This window comes from Erythrolamprus reginae, chromosome 12 (genome assembly GCF_031021105.1).
Source record: "Erythrolamprus reginae isolate rEryReg1 chromosome 12, rEryReg1.hap1, whole genome shotgun sequence".
NCBI lineage: Eukaryota > Metazoa > Chordata > Lepidosauria > Squamata > Dipsadidae > Erythrolamprus > Erythrolamprus reginae.
This window is the reverse complement of record NC_091961.1, coordinates 32399173-32421184: the sequence shown is the minus strand read 5'-3', so window position 1 is coordinate 32421184 and position 22012 is coordinate 32399173. Positions and strand designations below refer to the sequence as shown.

Here is a 22012-nt window from a genome sequence, read left to right as displayed (position 1 = left end):
GTTGACTCCTTCTTTGTGGCAAACCCTGAGATAATGGAGCACTGTTCCCATGTCTCCCCTAGTCCTTTTCATTAAACTAGCCATTTCTTGCAACCGTTCTTCAAATGAATTGTTAAATGGAGGCCTCCCTGCATAGCAATGTCACTAGTTGGGACAGTTGGAAAGCTGCTTTCCTGTTGCTGTCTTGCCCTCTGGAAAAACACTCTGGTTGGGCAGTATAGAAGTCAATTAAATTAAATTGTCCGTCCCCCCAACCTTTGGGGCTGAGAACCTGCTCTCCCCCCACCCTTTGCAGAATGAAAAACGCCACGCTTGACCTTCATGAAGGTTGTTTTTCTGCTACGTTTCTGGGAGTCAAAAGAAGTTGGCAAGTCTTAAAATTTGGCAAGGTTGGACCCTCCTGGGTAGAGCAAACTCCCTAGACCTGTTCGCCTGCTGGGTAAAAATGCCCATAATCCCACCTTGGATTGGTCCTGATTAAGATCTGCTCCGATCCAAGCCATCTCAAGAGCAAACCGGTCGGGCATGGTGCCAAGGGAGAATAAATGATTCCCAAAACCGGTAATGCAACAACTTTGTTTATATTATTTCAGGGACAAAACTCAAGAGAGAAACTGGGGTCAAAGAAAACGAGATTATTTTTATGGAAATAAAAGATGCCAAACCAGTCATACAACTATTTGCACTTCTTTCCACCCACCCACCCAATGTTTGGTGATAAGCCCTTGTGATAAAGATGTCTTAATTAACTTTAAATAAAATATGTTCTTTTTTTAAAAAAAATGTACAATTTTAACTTTATAGCAAATCTCTTGCTGAAATAGTCTTTTTTTTAAAGTAACCGTAATTCCATGCAATTTCTTTGCAACCCACTAAATTCATGCAACAGTCAAACCAGTCACAAAAAAAGTGGGTTTTTTGCTTTCCAGGAACGACATTGCCTCATCCACCGTTGTCTCAAAAGCCAACTTTAAAGGTCCTGTAGAATAGGATACGCTCGAAGTGTAACTGCAGATACAAACAACAGGCTCTCAGAAAGGCCCATTGTGTCTGTACACAGAGGACACAATAGGACAAACGACAGACAAATCTTCTATCTGCAACGAACAAAAATTAAAATAGAAGACCACTGTGGATTTAAAGATGTAGCTTCTTAGCAAAATAAAGCTAATTATGGGGACCAGGTGGGTTGGCATTAACAAGAGGCACGTGTAAAGCCTTTCTGCATTTTCCTAGAAATAGGGATAAAATACAATATTCAGAAATATACAGGGGGGGGGGGGCAGCACTGGCGCTGGTATAAAAATATACACACTGTCCTTATTTGACAACGACGTGAAGCAATACAAAGTAATTCCAAGAAACAGGAACAAGTTTACCCAACAGACGAGTGGAAATCTATAAAATGATCCAAGACAGGGTTTCAGTTTGACGTTCAGCCTCCCGCGAGGAAAACTGCAGAAGACAAACAGACAGGGATAGATGACCCTTCCGATGGTCGGTGCAAACTAACGTCCACAAGGTTTCGGAGCCTGGTGCTGCAACGTTGGAAAAGATGGAACGGCGAAGAGCAAAGCTGAGCTCCAATTTTTCATTCAAGCAGGGCCAGGATGTTTGGTGACCCACGATATACAACTGGGATGCTTCCAATGCCTAATTCAGCATTTTTGGAACGCAAAACACAATGAGGATGTTGGAAGGAAAAAACCGACCCTGTTATGTCAGACTTCTGCACAGGTGTGGACACACCTGCCTAGGAAATGCTTCACATCTGGGTGACTTGGTTCTCCTGACTGGCTCCCAAGAAACAAGGTTTGTGCAGAAAAACGACAAATGCTTTGCGGATCGAAATAATTCCCTTTTAAACACTCAAACCTGTCCAGGTTTACTTTCCCTGGAAAGCTAAAAAAATCAAAAGTTCGTTCTGTTTGGAAGGGCTTATCTCTAATCTGCACAAACTCAATTGTCCATAAAGTTTATGCATGTGTCCTGTTTGTGTTTGACCTCTGACTGGTGCAAATATTCTTACAGCTTCTGGAGTAGCTAAGATCACCAGTGGGCTGATTTCCAAAGGCCGAGCCATGTATTGGGCAGGCCATTGCAATCTGCACCAGTTTCGGCTCAGATATTGGGGCAAGCTTTGAGGGCCTAAATCAGGGGTCCCCAAATTTGACAAACTTTAAGACTTGTGGACTTCAAGTTCCAGAATTTCTGGAGAAATTCTGGGAGTTGAAGCCCACAACTTCTTACAATTGCCAAATTTGAAGACCTCTAAATTAATTTCTGCTCCAGGGCAAACAAGGCAGGGGACCTACCTTCTGTCACCAATGGGGAAAAAGGCTTTTGGAGTTGCATCAAACCACAAAGGAAGGCCTGGAGTTTTGCCCACAGGCCACCCAGAAATCTTACTGCAACGTTTTGTGGAAGATTTATCTCGCTTCTTTTATCTACCCGACTCGGCTGATAAGGCAGGCTGAAATTAGCCACGAAGTGGAAAAATCCATGACAAATTCAGGCCAAGCTCTGGGGGAAACCAAAGAGGTCAGCCTTCCCTCCGATGCTGCTGGTGATGAATTAATTAAAGAGCATCCAGAGGGAAAGTAGGGCACAGGAGAGATTGTGTGGTGTTTCAACACAATCCTGTAAAAGGAGAGATGGGGTCTTTTTCCAGGACAAGGCCAGGAGAACCTGGACAGTGAAGAAACAGGTGTCAAGACCCTGAAATAAAGTAAATTTTGAATGCAACAGGAAGAGAATCCCGGCCCCTTCCAACACAACGCTGTTGACTGGATCTTCTTGGATCTGGACCACAAACCACTGGATCTCGGGGAGATCATGCTGGTGCCTGATGTGACCTGGACTCAGAGTTTCCATGGGGGGAAAATTGTCTGGCAAGAGCTACAACGGCGCTGGAAAAGAGTTCCTAGAAATTTGGCCATCACAAACCTGCAAATCTCATAATACTGTACATCGTTGACTGAACTTCTCCAAGATGATCAAATCAGCAGGAAGTCACATCTTTTGGGACCATCCCTGACCGAACAGAGAGGCAGTGTGTTGCAACGACCAAAAGGGACGTTATTTGGTTGTAACGTGCTGGTGCATCCTTCCTTGAAGCCAAAGTTCATTATGGTTCCTTTCGTTTGGCAGTTTAACTCACACGTATCAACATTTGTGTGAGGGTCTGGTTTCTTTTTTCTTTTTTGGTGAACATCTGGCACATCCAGCAGCCGACAGCAAAGATTTTAGTTTTCTCCGTGGTCCTCTTCCACCCAAGCCACAATCTTTCCCTCCCATCCAGGAATGATATCGTCATCATGGAAAACCTAGGCATGAGAAGCAAAGAGAAGGACCTTATCCATCCATCCATCCATCCTTCCATCTTTCCATAGCAATGTTTCTCAACCTTAGCTAAGGAATTCTGGAAGTTGGAAGGCCACACGCGATTCTCGACAAATGCATCTTTTCTTTTATGTACACTGAGGGCATCTGCACCAAAGTCAAATTCCTTGTGTTCAATCACACTTGGCCAATAAACTATTCTATTCTATTCTATTTATTTGATTTGTATGCCACCCAATATCGAAGGACTATTCTATTCACTTTTTCCTAGTGCTCTTGCAACTTTGAGCAGTCACTAAATGAACTGTTGTCACTATGACAACTCAGAGGCAGGGTGGCCCAATGATTAGAGTGCTGCACTGCAGGCTCCTTCCGATAACTGCTAGCTGTGGTTCAGCAGTTCAAATCTCACCACCGGCTCAAGGTTGACTCAGCCTTCCATCCTTCCCAGGTGGGTCAAATGAGGACCCAGATTGTTGGGGGCAAGAGGCTGACTCTGCAAACTGCTTAGAGGTCTGTCAAAGCACTATGAAGCAGTATATAAGTCTAAGTGCTTTTGCCCTTCCTTCCTTCCTTCCTTTTCCCTTCACTTCCCTTCTTCCTTCCTTCCTTCCTTCCTTTGCTGGGGTGGCGCAGTGGTTAGAGTGCAGCACTACAGGCTTCTTCTGCTAATTGCTAGCTGTAGTTCAGCAGATCGAATCTCACCAGGCTCAAAGTTGACTCAGCCTCCCATCCTTCCAAGGTGGGTCAAATGAGGACCCAGATTGTTGGGGGGGATATATATATACCGTATATATATTTAAAAAAAATAATTTTAAATTCATTACCATTATTAATTGGACCTAGAAATGTTTACATATTGTATTTTTGTTAGAGATGTTGTGAGCCGCCCCGAGTCCTATATATATATAGTGATAATGAATTTAAAATTATTATTTTTTAATTAAACTTTTAAAAATCAAGCATTCACATACATACTACCACATCCAACTGCTGACTCTGCTTAGAGAGGGCTGGAAAAGCAATGTGAAGCGGTATATTTTATGATTGGTATGTATGTGTTGTTTGTTTTTAAATGAGGGGTTTTATATGGGTTTCTTTTTAATATTAGATTTGTTCTTTGACATCGTTTTTTACTATTGTTGTGAGCCGCCCCAAGTCTTTGGAGAGGGGCGGCATACAAATCTAATAAGTAATAATAATAATAATAATAATAATAATAATAATAATAATAAAAAAAAGTCTAAACGCTATGAGCCTTGGCCCGTGTCGTTCTTGATTCCCGCCGTGTATGCCCTTGCCTCCTCTTTGACCGTCCCAAACTCTGGATCCAGAGCTTTGAAGTGGTAGCGGTGTGTCCCATCCCGGTCGATGGCCGATTTGAAGTCCCGTAGAGTCACTTCCCCTAACCTGCAAAGGGCGAGAGGGGAGGAAGGGCACGCTACCACCTAGCTGGATGTCAGCTTTCCTGCCGGGGATGGGAATCTCTCGGAGACCCCAACTCTGGGATTCTGGAAAGAGGATCTAGGATTGGAGAACGGGTGTGTAAGGGTGGAATGCTGGCTTACCTCTTTGGAATGCTGACCATGAAGGGGGTGAGGGAGCGGTCGGTGAAATACAGCACTTTGGTACAAGCGCTGTTGCTGACAGCTGGCGTGCTGTGCGAATGAGGCAGCTCTGCAAAGAGGAGGAGAGAGGCCACAGGCAGTGATGGGTTGCCCAATTTTTTTACTGCCATCACTCTCCTAAGCAAATAATTCCCTCAACGTTGTCAAACTATTTACTAAGTCTGCACTACTATCACTACTAGTATTTTCTCATAGAATCATAGAAGATTGACGGCAGAAAAAGACCTCCTGGTCCATCTAGTCTGCCCTTATACTATTTCCTGTATTTTATCTTAGGATGGATCAGGCATGTTTCAATTCAGCTATTGTGGATTAACCAACCACGTCTGCTGGAAGTTTGTTCCAAGCATCTACTACTCTTTCAGTAAAATAATATTTTCTCACGTTGCTTTTGAACTTTCCCCCAACTAACTTCAGATTGTGTCCCCTTGTTCTTGTGTTCACTTTCTTATTAAAAACACTTCCCTCCTGGACCTTATTTAACTCTTTAACATATTTAAATCTTTCGATCATGTCCCCCCTTTTCCTTCTGTCCTCCAGACTCTACAGATGGAGTTCATGAAGTCTTTCCTGTAGCATCTTAAAAAAAACCCAAATCAGGTAGGGATTGGGATCCCAATGCTGCCTTCCTAACTGTGACCGTTAGATGGCAGCTTATTCTCAGGAAGCGACTGCAAGCCCCCTTTGAGAACAGCTAAATCCTACTTAAATACAGTGGTACCTCTACCTAAGAGCGCCTCTACTTACGAACTTTTCTAGATAAGAACCGGGTGTTCAACAAACCCGAGCCTCCGAAACGGTAACCGGAAAAGGCAGGGAGAAGCCTCCGTGGGGCCTCTCTAGGAATCTCCTGGGAGGAAACAGGACCTGAAAAGACGGGCAGAAGCCTCTCTGGGACCTCTCTAGGAATCTCCTGGGAGGAAACAGGGCCGGAAAGGACAGGGAGAAGCCTCCGCGGGGCCTCTCTAGGAATCTCCTGGGAGGAAACAGGGCCGGAAAAGGCAGGGAGAAGCCTCCATGGAGCCTCTCTAGGAATCTCCTGGGAGGAAACAGGGCCTCCACCCTCCGTGTGGTTTCCCCAGTCGCACACATTATTTGCTTTTACATTGATTCCTATGGGAAAAAATTGCTTCTTCTTAGAAACTTTTCTACTTAAGAACCTGGTCACGGAACGAATGAAGTTCGTAAGTAGAGGGACCACTGTAGTTTTAATTTCCATACGGAGGACAAGAATCTCCGAATTGCACTCACTGGAGTTGGAAGGCCAAGATTCCCGGTATTCGTTTCCCGCGTGGCCTGCAGGCGACTTCCCTCGGACCTGGACAAGGGAGACAGACAGGGTGAGGGGTGGGCTTCCTTGGACCCTCGCCCTGCTGCCTCCCAGCGGCTCCTCACCCTCTTCTCCTGCCTCTTCTGGACCTCCATGCGGTGCAGCCTCTCCATCAGGCTGGAGATTCCCTGCTCCAGGCTGTCAATCGTGTGGTGCTGGGGATCGTGGCCGCTGAAACTGTTCCGCAAACTGCGCAGGGCCTCGCGCACCAGCTGCAGGTCGCTGGTCTGCCGGGAGAGACCCAGAAGCAGGTGGTGGGAGATGCGGCCACCCCAACCCTCTCCTCCAGCCCTCCCTTCCCCACGCTGCAGAACTTTGGTCTCTTCAGCCTTGAAAGATGGCAATGAAGGGGGGACTTGATCAAAGTGTATAAAATCGTGCATGGGATAGAAAAGGGGGATAGAGAAAAATTATTTTCTCTATCACACACTACTAGGACGAGGGCGCCCTCCCTAAAGCTCATAGGTCAGAAAGTGAGGACAAATCAAGGGAAATATTTCTTCACCCAGAGGTTCCTTGGTTGATGGAATTCACTTCCCGAAGAGGTCGTGACAGCTGTCAGCCTGGAGAGCTTCAAGGCAGGATTAGACAGATTCAAAGATGCCAAGTGTATTGATGGTTATTGAAAGGGATGTCCAAGTGCCGCCTCTATGTTGGTTGAGGCAGGCAGGGTTCGCTGGGGTCCCATTTGTTGGGGGTCAGGGGAAAGGGAGGGTCTTGCCTTCTCTTTCTGCTCAAGATCCCCAAAGGGGACAATTGGTGGGCCACTGTGGGCCACAGAATGCTGGACTCGATGGGCTTTGGCCCGATCCTGCATGGCTCTTCTTATGTTCTTATCTATCTATCATCCATCCGTCATCTCTCTCTCTGTCTATCTATCTTGTTTATATCTGTCTGTCTGCCTATCTATCATTGGTTTATGGAATTCACTTCCAGAAGAGGTCGTGACAGCTGTCAGCCTGGAGAGCTTCAAGGCAGGATTAGACAGATTCATGGATGCCAAGTGTATCCTTGGTGGTTATTGAAACGGATGTCCAAGTGCCGCCTCTATGTTGGTTGAGGCAGGCAGGGTTCCCTTGGGTCCCATTTGTTGGGGGTCAAGGGAAAGGGAGGGTTTTGCCTTCTCTTTCTGCTCAAGATCCCCAAGGACAATTGGTGGACCACTGGGTGACACAGAATGCTGGACTTGATGGGCTTTGGCGTGATTCAGCAAGGCTCTTCTTATGTTCTAACCAAGAAGGGTCTCACCAGTCCTGGGAAAAGACCCCCCCCCCCCCCCCGGAAGACTTGGAACCCGAGCCATAACGTACCCCTCTATGCGTCGAGGATGCCGTTCCTTTCCCCAAGGACTGGAGGAACCCGTTGCTCTGAGAGTTGTGGTTGGCGTAGAGGATCACCTGCTTTGCAAAGAGAGGAGAAAAATTGGTTGGCAAAGCCAGGAAGGACCTGGTGATTACCCAGCAACCGTGTCTTAGGGTTTTGGTGGACAGCTCAATGAAGATGTCACCCCAATGCGCAGCAGAAGTTTAAAAAAAAAAAAAAAGCAAATCCCATGCTTGGCGTGGTTAGGAAGGGAATCGAAAATAGGTCGGCAAGCGTTGTATTGCCTCTGTACACATCGACGGTGAGACCACACTTGGAGTCTTGTGTACAGTTCTGGTCACCGCACCTCAAGAAGGATAGAATGGAACTGGAAAAGGTGCAAAAAAGGGCCACAGGAAAGATCAAGGAAATGGAGCCCCTCCCTTATGAAACCAGGTTGCAACACCTTGGTCTCTTCAGCCTTGAAAGACGGCGTTGAAGGGTTGACTTGATCAAAGGGTATAAAATCCGGCATGGGATAGAAAAGGTGGATAGAGAAAAAATATTTTCTCTATCACACACTACTAGGACGAGGGGGCCCTCCCTAAAGCTCATAGGTAAGAAAGTGAGGACAAATCAAGGGAAATATTTCTTCACCCAGAGGGACGTTGGTTGATGGGATTCCCTTCCAGAAGAGGTCGTGACAGCTGTCAGCCTGGAGAGCTTCAAGGCAGGATTAGACAGATTCATGGATGCCAAGTGTATCAGTGGTTATTGAAACGGATGTCCAAGTGCCGCCTCTATGTTGGTTGAGGCAGGCAGGGTTCCCTTGGGTCCCATTTGTTGGGGGGCAAGGGAAAGGTTTTGCTTTGTCTACAAGTGCTCTGTTAAATAAATGGACTCCCCTCCTCTTTGTGGCACCGTCTCAAACACTGAAATACTATCTCTTCTCCCCCCCCCACCTTTTTTTCCTGACTGTAATATATGAGAATGGTGTGGTTGTGCAGTAATGATTGCTTTTAATATCTATGGGTTTTAAATCTCGTTTTTTAACTCTATTGGATTTGTATTCTGTGTATTGTATTGTTGTTGTTGTGAGCCACCCCGAGTCTTCGGAGAGGGGCGGCATACAAATCTAATAAATCTTAAATCATACATCTTTTAAATACTGGAATAATCTCCTTAAATAGTAATAGAAATATAGAAGACTGACAGCAGAAAAAGACCTCATGGTCCATCTAGTCTGCCCTTATACTATTTTCTGTATTTTATCTTAGGATGGATCTATGTTTCTCCCAGGCATGTTTAAATTCAGTGACTGTGGATTTATCCACCACGTCTGCTGGAAGTTTGTTCCAAGGATCTACTACTCTTTCAGTGAAATAATATTTTCTCACGTTGCTTTTGATCTTTACCCCAATTGACTTCAGATTGTGTCCCCTTGTTCTTGTGCTCACTTTCCTATTAAAAACACTTCCCTCCTGAACCTCATTTAATCCTTGAACATATTTAAATGTTTCAATCATGTCCCCCCTTTTCCTTCTGTCCTCCAGACTAGACAGATGGAGTTCATGAAGTCTTTCCTGGTCAGTTTTATGCTTAAGACCTAGCACTTAGACTTGTAGCATTTAGATTTATATACAGCTTCACAGCCCTCTCTAAGTGGTTTACAGAGAGTCATCCTCTTGCCCCAAACAATCTGGGTCCTCATTTGACCCACCTCGGAAGGACGAAAGGTTGAATCAACCTTGAGCCTACTGAGATTCGATCTGACAAACTGCTGGCAGCGGGTGATCAGCAGAAGTAGCTTGCACGGCTGCCCTCTAACCACTGCACCACCCAGGCTCCTTAACAAGCAAGCTCAGAGGGCGCCAAGAACCCCTGGGTTCAGCCCTGGGCTCCTTCACGGAGCTCCTCTTTGCCGGCCTTCCAGAGGCAAAGCAAGAGGGGCCACAGTCTCTGTGGCTCGTCCGTGACTGGTGCCCCCCCCCCCCCCCGTTGCACAATCACTGCTGGATGTGCCAAAGCAAAGCACCACAAACCTCTTCCACGTCCTTCTTCAGGCAGCGAGACAGCAGGGCCTCCTTGTGTTGCAGCTCCCGTTCCAACTCGGCCTAGGAGGGAAGAGGCCAACGGGGACGGTGGGTTTATTTTTTATTGGTTAAAGGAAGGAAGGAAGGAAAATGAGGAAGGAAGGAAGGAAGGAAGGAAGGAAGGAGAAGGAAGGAAAATGGAGAAGGAAATTAAAGAAAATGGGGAAAAAGGGAGGGAGGAGAGAGAAGGTGGAAAGAAGGGGAAAAGGAGGGAGTGAGTAAGAAAGGAAGGAAAATGAAGGAGGGAGGGAGGGAAGGAAGGAAGGGAGAAGGGAGCAAGAAGTGAAAAAAGCAGAGAGGAAGGAAGGAGAATGGAGAATGAAAGGGAGGGTGGGAGGGAGTAAGGGAGGGGGAAGGGAAGGAGAAAGAAGGAAGGCAAAATGAAGGAAGAAAGGAAAGAAAATGGAGAAGAGACGGACGGGAAGGGAAGGAAAAGAAAGAAGAAGGAAATTGGAGGAAAGGAAAGGGGAGAAGGGAAAGGGCTCTGGGAGGCACCCACCCTCCCAGCTGGAGGGGATGGAGGGCCTGGGGAGGTGGGAGGAGGGGGGAAGCCCCCTACCTGCTGATACCCTGCCTCCGAGAGCTGTTGCAGCATCTCCTCCATCTTGGCCTGGTGCTGGAGCAGGAGTCGGTCCTTGTGGCTCAGCTCTTTCTGAAAGAGAGAGAGAGAAGGAGGGAGGGAAGGAAGGAGCCATCAGCCAAGGAAGGAGGCTCCATCTGGGGGGTGAGCTCAGCACAAAGGGGGCTGCACTTGGGGGCCTTGGCTGGCCAGCACCCCCCTCCCCTCAGTTGCTTCGGAGGAAAAGAGGGGGGGGGGATACTCCGAGATGGGGAAGAGCAGAATGTGGACGGGGGTCATCACAAGGGGATAAAGATTTTTTTTTCTTTTTTTCAAGTGGCAGCTGGAATTTCTGGGTTTTTTCCTGGTTTTTCTTTCTGTCCTCTGCTGAACCTCAGCAAGATGACCCAAAAGGACTTCCTGCTTACCTGGGAGCCAGCAAAGTCCCCCACCCCACCCACCCCGATCCCCAGCCCCTTACCTTGTACTCTGCCAGAAGCCGGTTGCGCTCTTCCACCTTCCTCTGGAGATCAGCCTGGCGAAGCAAGATTCGAACACGGAGCTGGGACCCTGGCTGACAACTCCTAGCTCTGTGTGTGTGTGTGCGCGTGTACATACACATACAGTTTAGCTAGGAGATGATGTCTATTTTTGTGTGCCTGTAATATGTATGTACACATATGGCATATCGACATAGAATTAAGTATACTGCTCAAAAATAATAAAGGGCACACTCCAAGAACCCATCCTAGATCCAAATAAATGAAATATCCTCATTGAATCCTTTGTTCTGTACAACGGTGAATGTGCACAACAGCCTGTGAAACTGATTGTCCATCAGTGTTGCTTCCTAAGTGGACAGTTTGATTTCACAGAAGTTTGATTGACTTGGCGTTATATTGTGTTGTTTAAGGGTTCCCTTTATTTTTTTGAGCGGTGTAGTATATTTTGGATGCATTATGAGACATTAGGGGCACAAACATTGATGAAACACATAAGCCGTGGGATAAATGGTATGAATAGAATAACTCAAAAATGTTAGAAGAGAAACTCAGATAACAACGAAATAATATTTACGTTTAGTAAAATAGTAGTTATCTATTTTTTTAATTCGTCTTTTTAACGACGAATCTAATCAATTAGAAATTGAACATTTGTATAGTGAAAGACAAACAGGCAATGATCTGCATGTATATAATGAGATTTATTTCCTTTTTATTGTACAGTATTTGAAAAACTAAATAAACCTTTTATTTAAAAAAAAGGAAATTGTATCTCTGGAGGCGAGGAGAGGCCAGGCACCCTAACCCTAACCCTTGACATGAGCGATGTCAGGTTGGCCACCTTTAAGCCAGTCACATGACCTTCAAGCCTGCCAAGCCACTCCTACCTGGTCACATGGCCGGCAAACCACACCCACAAAATAAGCCACGCCCACAGTGTGGTAGTAAAAATGTTTGGAACCCTTCACTGCCCGGAGGGCAACCCTTACCCTCTTCCATCAGCCACACACACGCACACCTGGAAAAAGACAAACTCACGTTCTGGCTGTGCAATTCCTCCTTGTCCATATTTGCTCTCAGCAGCTCCTGTTTTATCTGCAGCATCAGAGGGTCTTGCTGCGCCAGCCTCTGCTGCAGGGCCTCCTGAGAAAATAAAATAAAGGAATAAATGAAATAAATGCCCCCCATTTAAGGCTCCAGCACCCCTCTTGTCAATGCTGCTGCAGAGTGGCACGCCTGCACCTTCACATCTGCTAAATTACTTGTTTATTTTATTGTTTTATATTCATAAAAAACACGTCATAAAGTACAAACATACGGCGTTAGGAATCTTGGTTCCTATCTTAATTATCAGTCCACAAAATTTCACATACCTATACAGTGTCCCCTCGATTTTTGCAGGTTCGAACTTCGCGAAACGGCTATACCACGGTTTTTCAAAAATATTAATTAAAAAATACTTTGCTGGTTTTTTCCCTATACCACGGTTTTTCTCGCACGATGACATCATACGTCATTGCCAAACTTTAGTCCGCCTTTAATAAATATTTTTTTAAATAAACTTTAATAAATAAACATGGTGAGTAATAATCTAAACGGTTGCTAAGGGAATGAGAAATTGCAGTTTAGGGGTTTAAAGTGTGAAGGGAAGGCTTGTGATACTGTTCATAGCCAAAAATAGTCTATTTACTTCCGCATCTCTACTTTGCGGAAATTCAACTTTCGCGGGCGGTCTCGGAACGCATCCCCCGCAAAAAGCGAGGGAACACTGTATTGTAAATATTTATCATTCTTTTCTACGTGTTCTTCTATATATAAATATCTATTTTCTGGTCTATTTTGTCCTATTTCTTACATCCATATTCATTCATTCATTCATTCACGATTTGATTTGATCTGTATGCCATTTCCGTGGACTCAGGGCGGCTACATTTAATAAGTTGATATTTGTACATTCTGTAATGAAGTATTTCTTTGAACGGTTAAACCATTTCATGGTTTAACATTTTAACCATTCATAAAATCTATTCCAGGTTAAATAGCATTTCAATTCCTCCTTGTCTCGTAATTCTTTCGTCATTTTGTCCATCTAGCACAGTCGAATATTTTCCTTATAATTTCATCATCATTTGGTATCTCATTATTCTTCCATTGTGCTGCCTATACAATCTTGGCAACCGTCACTTTGTGGATTATTAAATAATATATTTCTTTTTACATAATTTCCTGATGTAATTCCTTATAAAAAGATTTCCGGCTTCCAATCAATATGATCTTTATTATTTCTTCTATTATTTTTCTAACTATAATCCATATTTTTTTCTGCTTTTTTGCAAAAACCCACTGATGATAATTTAATTTACTTTATTCAAGCTATATGCTGTCCAATCCCATCGGACTTGGGGTGGCTTACAACAATAAAAACAATACAATAATAAAAAGAAGTCGAACCACTACAATAAATAAAACCCCATGACCCTAACAACCCATGATAAACCCTAAAATACAGGGTGTGGACAAAAAAATGGAAACACTTTTTGGCATCATAATGTTTGAACATATTGAGCATTTATGGTCAATTTTAGAGATTCAAGTAAGAAGTCGATTTCCACCACCATCGTCTCTAAAAGAACTAGAGGGTGCTTTAACTGAAGAATGGGCTAAAATTCCTTTGGAAACAATTCACAATTTGTATGGATCAATCCCTCGGAGGATTGAGGCTGTATTTGCTGCAAAAGGTGGACCAACACCATATTAAAAGACATTTTGATGATTTTTCAAGGTGTTTCCATTGTTTTGTCCACCCCCTGTATGTGCCGTATGCATTTTGACATTTCCAACATACTGGTGATATTTTTTGATATTTGATAGCTGGTGGCTAATTTTTTGTTAAAGAGGGCCCCCCCGATAAGTTCCATTAACCTGACCTCATATTATTTCACCGTTTCTTAGATTTATAGTGTGCCCCTCCCAAATTTTGCCACCCAAGGGAATCTGGCAAGCCCCCCCAGCCCAAAAATGGCCTACTTGCACCCCCATTTTCACCAACGTTGCTTCTCACCTTGATTCCCTGCAGGTTGCGGCTTTCCTGCTTGCATTTCTGCAGCTCCTTCTGCAAAGATGCCAAGAAAAGAAAGGAGTTAGAGGTTTCAGCCCCCTTTCCCCCCGATTATCCCACTTGCCCTCGGTTCTAGCCCACCAGCCCACCCAACCTGGGTCGCCCTTTTAGGCCAGAGGAGGCCAAGAGAGCCTAGAAGTGATGTCGAATCTTTTTTTCCTTGGGTGTCGAAAGAGTGTTTGCGCATGCTATAGCACATGCTCAAGTGCCCACACCCATAATTCAATGCCTGGGGAGGGCAAAAACAGCTTCCCCCGCCTCCTGGAGGCCAGAAATGGCCTGTTTCCCAACTTCTGGTGGGCCCAGTAGGCTCATGTTTCGCCCTCCCCAGGCTCCAAAGGCTTCCCCTATCTCCCTGGAGGCAATTCAAAGTGTTGGTTATGACCTATGAAGCCCTTCATGGCACCGGACCAGAATATCTCCGGGACCGCCTTCTGCCGCACGAATCCCAGCGACCAGTTAGGTCCCATAGAGTCGGCCTTCTCCGGGTCCCGTCGACTAAACAATGTCGTCTGGCGGGACCCAGGGGAAGAGCCTTCTCTGTGGTGGCTCCGACCCTCTGGGACCAGCTCCCCCCAGAGATTAGGATTGCCCCCACCCTCCTTGCCTTTCGTAAACTCCTTAAAACCCACCTCTGCCGTCAGGCATGGGGGAATTGAAACATCTCCCCCTTGCCCATGTTGTTTTGGTGTATGATTGGTTGTGTGCTTGTTTTTTATATATATTGGGGTTGTTTTTATGAATTTTTTAACCTAAAACTGTAATTTAGATTACTAAATATTAGACTTGTTACTATGTACTGTTTTTGCCATTGTTGTGAGCCGCCCCGAGTCTGCGGAGAGGGGCGGCATATAAATCCAATAAATCTAATCTAATCTCTGGAAGCCAAAAACACCCTACCGGAACCTCCATGCGAGCCAAAAATCAGTTGGCCGGCACACACATGCATGTTGGAGCTGAGCTAGGGCAAAGGCTCGCATGCCAGCACATATGGCTCCATGTGCCACCTGTGGCCTCCGCGCCATTGGTTCCTCCATCACTGGCCTAAATTTCTTGATCCCCTTAACTAGCACAGGATCTGCAGTAAGACCATTGCAAAAAAAACCGTCCTAAAATCAGGGTGGCTGGCTCATTTTATGACTGTCCTGACATATGACCATAAGAGGGAGGCTCCATGACAGTTGTATGCCTGGATTGGCACATCTGGAAGCAGCAGGCAACGTTCAAGCAGCCTCTTTCCCATCTCCCACAGCTGCATTAGAAGCGTAGATGATTGACAGCAGAAAAAGACCCCATGGTCCATCTACTCTCCCCTTATACTATTTCCTTTATTTTATCTTAGGGTGGATCTATGTTTATCCCAGGCATGTTTCAATTCAGTGACTGTGGATTTATCAACCATGTCTGCTGGAAATTTGTTCCAAGCATCTACTACTCTTTCAGTCAAATAATATTTTCTCATTTTACTTCTGATCTTTCCCCCAACTAACCTCAGATTGTGCCCCCTTGTTCTTGTGTTCACTTTCCTATTAAAACCACTTCCCTCCTGGACCTTATTTAACCCTTTCACATATTTAAATGTTTTGATCATATCCCCCCTTTCCCTTCTGTCCTCCAGACTCTACAGATTGAGTTCATGAAGTCTTTCCTGATACGTTTTATGCTGAAGACCTTCCACTGTTTTTGTAGCCCGTCTTTGGACCCGTTCCACTTGATCCATCTCTTTTCGTAGGTGAGGTCTCCAGAACTGCATTCTCACCTTCAGGTCCTGGTTTTCCTCCAGGCTCTGGTCCAGGCGGCTCCGGATGATGACCTAAAGTCCGAAGAAGAAGAGGGGCGTCACTCCCTCCCCAGCGATTCCCTCCCCAGGAGGAACCGGAGGGCCCCGAGAGAAGAGGGGGGTGTATTTGAATATTTAGACATTTACTTGTCCCTTGTATTTTAATATTTTAATTTGTATGCCGCCCCGAGTCCTTGGAGAGGGGCGGCATACAAATCTAATAAAGTATTATTATTATTATTATTATTATTATTATTATCATCATCATCATCATTATCATCTGTTGTAATCATAGGTTTTTAAGCACTGAAATTTGGAATGGAATATTGCTGGAGGGTGATATTTTGGCCCAATTGTGTGCTGTATGAAACCTTAATTCTTCCTCTATGGAAAGGCAGCAAAGTCCAGGCTGGGTAAGCATCCTGCAGAATCTATGACCACATATGGAAAGCATTTAACTTGGTATGCAATATGAAGAAAACCTATAGCTAACTTCCATATAAGGAAATATATGCCTCACTCTCATTCCTTTCCAGGAAAAAGGCAAAGAATGGAGCTTCCGTTAATTACCTATAGGGAAGCCACAAGGGAAGCCTTATATGGTGTAGGAATGAATGGTAGTAAGGGGGGTGGCTTAATGTATGTGGCGTTCGCGAATTGGTTATTCTGTACCACATGTCAGGAAGAGTGAAACACAATAAAAGGAGAGATCTTGATACATTCGAGGTCGTCTCATCGAGAAAACTTTCTCCATGTCGCTTCATTCTGATGTGGCGATCATGGCATGCTGTGCCTCCCTAGAGGTCGACCCACTAAAAGAGGGCTGCATGCCTTCAATCATCATTATCATCATTATTATATGACAAAATAAATAAATATAAATAAATAAGAGAAAATGCTCACCAGCTGCTCTTCGGGAGTGGCTTCCTGCTCGCACAGGACTAGCGACCGTTCCTGCTCGTCCTCAGGAAGAGATCCGTTTAGCAGCAGCGCCTGGCGGGACGGCAAAGGAGGGCAGGCTCAGCCGGGAAGCACACACATACACACAAACACCGAGGAATCTGGCTTCCTCCCTGGGGGAGACCCAGGAGAGAGAGATGCCAGGGGCTTCTTCCGCCTCCTGGATCAAAGCGGAGGGTGGGGAGCAAGAGACGGGACCTCTGCGAGCAAAGTCAGAGATTTCGGAGGGAGGGAGGAATTGGGAATGGATGGATGGAAAGACTTTGTCTCAGACTGGTCTAACACCTGGCAACTTCAAATATCAACCAACAAATGCTCTACCCTCCACATCAGCAAAAAGAATCCAAACCGCTCATACGGACTGAATAAACAATCTCTCACTGCCAACCCACATTCTGTAAAGGACCTTGGAATACTAACATCAAATGACCTCAGTGCCAAAGCCCACTGCAACAATATCTCCAAAAAAGCCTCTAGAGTTGTCAACCTGATCCTACGCAGCTTCTGCTCAGGCAATCTCACTCTACTCACAAGAGCCTACAAAACTTTTGCCAGACCCATCCTAGACTATTGCTCATCTGTCTGGAACCCATACCACATCTCGGACATCAACACCCTTGAAAACGTCCAAAGATATTTCACCAGAAGAGCCCTTCACTCCTCCCCTCAAAACAGAATATCCTACGAAAATAGACTAACTATCCTGGGCCTAGAAAGCTTAGAACTACGGCGCCTAAAACACGATTTGAGTATTGCCCACAAGATCATATGCTGCAACATCCTACCGGTCAATGACTACTTCAGCTTCAATCGCAACAACACAAGAGTACGCAACAGATTCAAACTTAATACGAACCGCTCCAAACTTGACTGTAAAAAATATGATTTCAACAATCGAGTTATCGAAGCGTGGAACTCATTGCCGGACTCAATTGTGTCAACCCCTAACCCCCATCACTTCTCCCTTAGACTCTCCACGATTGACCTCTCCAGGTTCCTAAGAGGCAAGTAAGGGGCGTACATAAATGCACTGGTGAGCCTTTCGTCCCCTGTCCAATTGTCTTTCCTCTCTTTCACTTATCATATATATTTTCTTTCTTTCATATATCCTTTCCTCTAAGTTCACTTTACCCTTACATATATTACCACATGTCTATTTTTCTTCCTATGTATTTGTGTATTGGACAAATGAATAAAGAAAGAAAGAAAGGGAAGGAGGGAGGGAAGGAAGGAAAACAGGGAAGGAGGATAGAAGGAAAGAAGGATAAGATGGAGAGAGTGAATGGATGAGTGGAAGGAATGAAGGAAGGGAGGGAGGGAGAGAAGAAGGAAGAAAGTAAGGAAGGGAAGGAGGGAATGAGAGGGAGGGAGGACAGAAGGAAAGAAGGAAAAGAGGAAGGGAGTGAATGGATGAGTGGAAGGAATGAAGGAAGGAAGGAGGGAGGAAGGAAGGAGGGAGGGAGGGCCCACCTGCAACCCAGAGATCATCCTTTTGGCTTCTTCCATTTCTTTCTCCAAGTGATCCTGCTGTTCCAGGAGATGTTCCTCCCATGAAGTCTCCAGGCTCGGGGCAGGACACTTTGGGGACCATTCCACGGGCAACCGGCTGCCGTTTTCTTCCACGTGGGAAACAACATACCTGTGGTCTAAGCCTGGGAAAGGGTGGCTCCAGGCTTCTGGGGAGGAAGGAGGACAGGAAAGCAGAGAGAGAGAGAGAGAGAAAAATAGATTTCTGCTTCAATCCTTAAACATCTTAATTTTCATTTATATTTGTTTCAAAGCCTTCAGATCCTGTTCCAAAAAATGATCTAATTGACAGGATCTGGTTTTTTTTAAAGCAAGCTGCCAAATCAAGAAAAGGCCCCTTTTAAATAAAGCTCAGCTTTTTTAAACAAATTCCTCCATTCAGCCAGTCCAGGTTCTTATCTAAATAAAAGAAACAGCACCAGAAAACAGGATGGGAAATGTCTTTGTGAGGGACAAATGTGTTGATTGGTATTTATATCATATCTATGGGCTTTCTTTGTTTTTTTACATTGTATTCTGACTGTTAGTAGTCATCCCCCCGTATTGGAGATGAATGGATGGATGGATGGACAGAAGTGGCTAGATGGAGAGAGAGAGACAGACCGACAGACAGATTATGGATGGATGTGGATAGATGGATAGAGATAGAGCCAGACAGACAGAAAGACACATAGAGACAGACAGACAGATAGATAATGGATGGATGTGGATAGAGATAGAGATAGATAAGAGAGAGAGAGACAGACAGACAATGGATGGATGGATGTGGATAAATGGATGGATGGATATAGAGATAGATGAGCGAGAGAGAGACAGGTAATGGATGGATGGATGGATGTGGATAGATGGTTGGATGGATGGATAGATAGAGATAAAGAAAGATAAGAGAGAGACAGACAGACAGACAGATAATGGATGGATGGATGGATAGATAGAGATAAAGATAGATAAGAGAGGGAGGCAGACAGATGGACAGATAATGGGTGGATGGATGGATGGACAGATTTAACTTTCATATCTCCAGGTCGGGGGACCCTTCCCTCTCCTTGTCTGTCCCCTACCTGTCCTTGTTCCTGCCTTTTCCTCTCCTTCTTCTTCTTCTTCTTCGTGGCCGAGGTCAAACCCTCCCTTCTCCTCGGAACGGGTGCTGCCCGATTCACTCTTTGCACTGTTGATGGGGCTGGGAGAGGTGAGGCTGCAGGGGGTCGGGGAGAGGGCAGAAGCACAAAACACTTACAAGTGGGGGCAGAACCAATTCGGCTTGAAGGTGTCACTTTCCTGGACCTGAAACGGCAGATCCTGCCAAAAAAAGCCCCCTTAAAGACTGTAAAGACCCATCCAATACAATTGGGAAGAGCCCTCTTCATCCCAGAAGGTGGCAGCCCTCCAGTGACCTTGGACTCTCTTGCGCAACCTGTGGCAACTTGAAGGTGGTTGGACTTCAACTCCCAAAATTCCCCAACCAGAATGGGGGGAAAGTCTTTTAATAACGGGTCAAGGCAGTCTGGAGTTCATGGACCGGGAGCTGCAGAAGGGCCCTGGATGGCTTCCAAAAGGTCCATCATCCAAGAGGTCATTCTGCCCCCTTCCGCGGGCTCAGGCCTGTCAGTCAGGGCCCCTCTGCCCATGCAAACTAGCAAGGCCGTTTCTGGTCCTCCCTCTACATCTCATTGTACAGGGTGAGAGATGGAGAGAGGGAGAAAGGGAAAGAAGGAAGGAGGGAGAGAGAAAGGGAGGGAGATGGAAAGAGAGAGGGGGAAGGAGGCAAGGGAAGAGGGAGGGAGGGAGGGAAGGAGAGGAGAGAGGGGAAGAAGGAGAGAGTGAAAGAGAGAAATGGAGAGAAGGAGAGAGGGAGAGGGAGAGAGATGGAGAGAAAGAGAAAGCGGGAAGGCAGGAGAGAGAGAGGGAAGTAGGGAGAGGGAAAGGGAGGGAGATGGAGGGAGAGAGGGAGGCAGGAGAGGGAGGGAGGAAGAGAGGAAGAGAAAGAGAGGAGACAGGGGAAGAAGGAGAGAGCGTGAAAGAGAAATGGAGAGAAGGAAAAAGGGAAAGAAAGGGAAGAAGGAAGAGAGAGAAAGAGGGAGAGAGAGAGGGGAGGAGGGAGAGAAGAAGAGAGAGAGGGGAGGAGAAGAGGAGGACAGTATTTTGAGGGGCTTCCTCCCACCCCAAACCCTTCTTTCCCCACCCGAGGAGATTCTCCCAGCGCCGGCGTCTCCCAGACAACCGGGAAAGGCATCCGAAGGCGCTGACCCATTTAACGCCTCCCCAAAGAATCCCCCCATTGGCGGGTGTGTGAGCAAGAGCAAACGTCCCCTTTTCCCAGACGGAGCCACAAAGATTCCCCGGACAAAAGAGGAATTAGCCGAACGAGGGAGACAAAGATGGGAGAGTCTTCCCAGCTCACTTCCGTGGTCTTCCCGAGTCGGCTCCCACGGCCGAGCCTGGGCGGGTGCAGGTGTCGGGCAGGCCTCCTATCGCATCTGTACCAGGGGAGGCCAAGTTGGCTCTTCTACGATTTGTGGACTTCAACTCCCAGAATTCCTGAGCCAATCATGCCAGATGAGGAATTCTGGGAATTGAAGTCCACATGTCACAGAAGAGCCATCTTGGCCTACCCTTGATCTATACCAGTCGTGGTGAACCTTTTTTCCCTCAGGTGCCGAAAACACGTGTACATGCACTACTGCACACGCTTGAGTGCCCGCACCCATAGTTCAATGCTTCCCCACCCCATTTTCCCAACTTTGGGTGGGCCCCGTAGGCCTGTTTTTGCCCTTGTCCCCTCCGGAGGCCGGAAACAGCCTGTCTCCTAACTTCCAGGGGCCCCATAGGCCTGTTTTTGGCCCTCCCCAGGCAATAAAGGCTTTCAGGGAGCCTGGGAAGGGCAAAAATGCCCCCCTGCCCCCCCGGAGGCCGGAAACAGCTTGTCTCCTAACTTCCAGGGCCCCCACAGGCCTGTTTTTGCCCTCCCCAGGCAATAAAGGCTTTCAGGGAGCCTGGGAAGGGCAAAAATGCCCCCCCATGTCTAATAAATAAATAAATAAAAAATAACAGACACCTTTAGTTCCAACCTTATTAAGATACAATATTTTTTTCATTGTTATTATTATTATTATTATTATTATTATTATTATTATATCATCATCATCATCATCATCATATTATTATTATTATTATTATTATTATTATTATTATTATTATTATTATTAATTAGATTTGTATGCAGCAATGTGCAACAGCCCAGCATATATGTGGCATGGCACAACTGCATTAATGCGGTTTTAAATCATGTTTTTTTCTAATACCGGTACTGATTTTATTCTTGTAAGCTGCCCAGAGTCCTTGGGGAGTGGGCAGCATACAAATATAATAAATAAATGGATAATAAATAAATAAAATACGGTCCACGCAGAGCATTCCCAACGACGCTTCAACCCCACCTTCGCCATCAGACTAGAGAAGCAGGTGCCACCTCTGGCCCCGATCTCACTTCTAGACCTCTGGACCATCCCACCACTGAACACTGACCTCCCGAAAGACCTCCCCCCTCACCCCCTAATTTCCATGGAGAAAGCAAAGCCAAGGTTCTTGCATCAGGATCTCAATGCCTGGGTGGGTGGAGGAGAGGTGAGAAGTTTTGCCGGGGCCACCACAGAGAAAGCTCTTCTCCTAGGCCCCGCCAAGCCTTCCGTCCCCTGTCCTAATGTCAATCTTACTAGTATCATATACTGTATATAAACATTGTTATATGACAGATACACGTACTTGAGAAAATAAATAAATAAAATAGAATTTCCCTTCTTTTCTTCTTTCCTTCCTTCCTTCTTTCTTTTTTCCTTTCTTCCTTTTCCATTTTCACCAGCGTGTCTACTG

The 22012-nt window shown here is 45.8% G+C and overlaps 1 protein-coding gene across 10 annotated transcripts in view; it reads right to left on the bottom strand.

The window, feature by feature from the left end:
- Positions 1–620: 620 nt before the first annotated feature.
- Positions 621–22012, bottom strand: part of DIXDC1 (DIX domain containing 1) — a 52121-nt gene continuing 30729 nt past the window's right edge. For 3 of the 10 annotated variants that reach the window (XM_070765815.1, XM_070765822.1, XM_070765823.1), the window contains 15 exons: positions 19204–19337; positions 18086–18291; positions 16559–16648; positions 15635–15688; positions 13819–13869; positions 11796–11900; positions 10736–10789; positions 10255–10347; positions 9645–9716; positions 7611–7697; positions 6366–6527; positions 6222–6288; positions 4911–5019; positions 4644–4752; positions 621–3326 (listed from right to left, as the gene is read on the bottom strand). In XM_070765815.1, coding sequence (XP_070621916.1) covers positions 3246–3326; positions 4644–4752; positions 4911–5019; positions 6222–6288; positions 6366–6527; positions 7611–7697; positions 9645–9716; positions 10255–10347; positions 10736–10789; positions 11796–11900; positions 13819–13869; positions 15635–15688; positions 16559–16648; positions 18086–18291; positions 19204–19337 — 1474 coding nt within the window. In that variant the 3' untranslated portion in view covers positions 621–3245. Of the gene's footprint in view, positions 3327–4643; positions 4753–4910; positions 5020–6221; positions 6289–6365; positions 6528–7610; positions 7701–9644; positions 9717–10254; positions 10348–10735; positions 10790–11795; positions 11901–13818; positions 13870–15634; positions 15689–16558; positions 16649–18085; positions 18292–19203; positions 19338–22012 lie in introns of all 10 variants that reach the window. The other 7 variants (XM_070765814.1, XM_070765821.1, XM_070765818.1 and 4 more) reach the window with 3 other exon arrangements.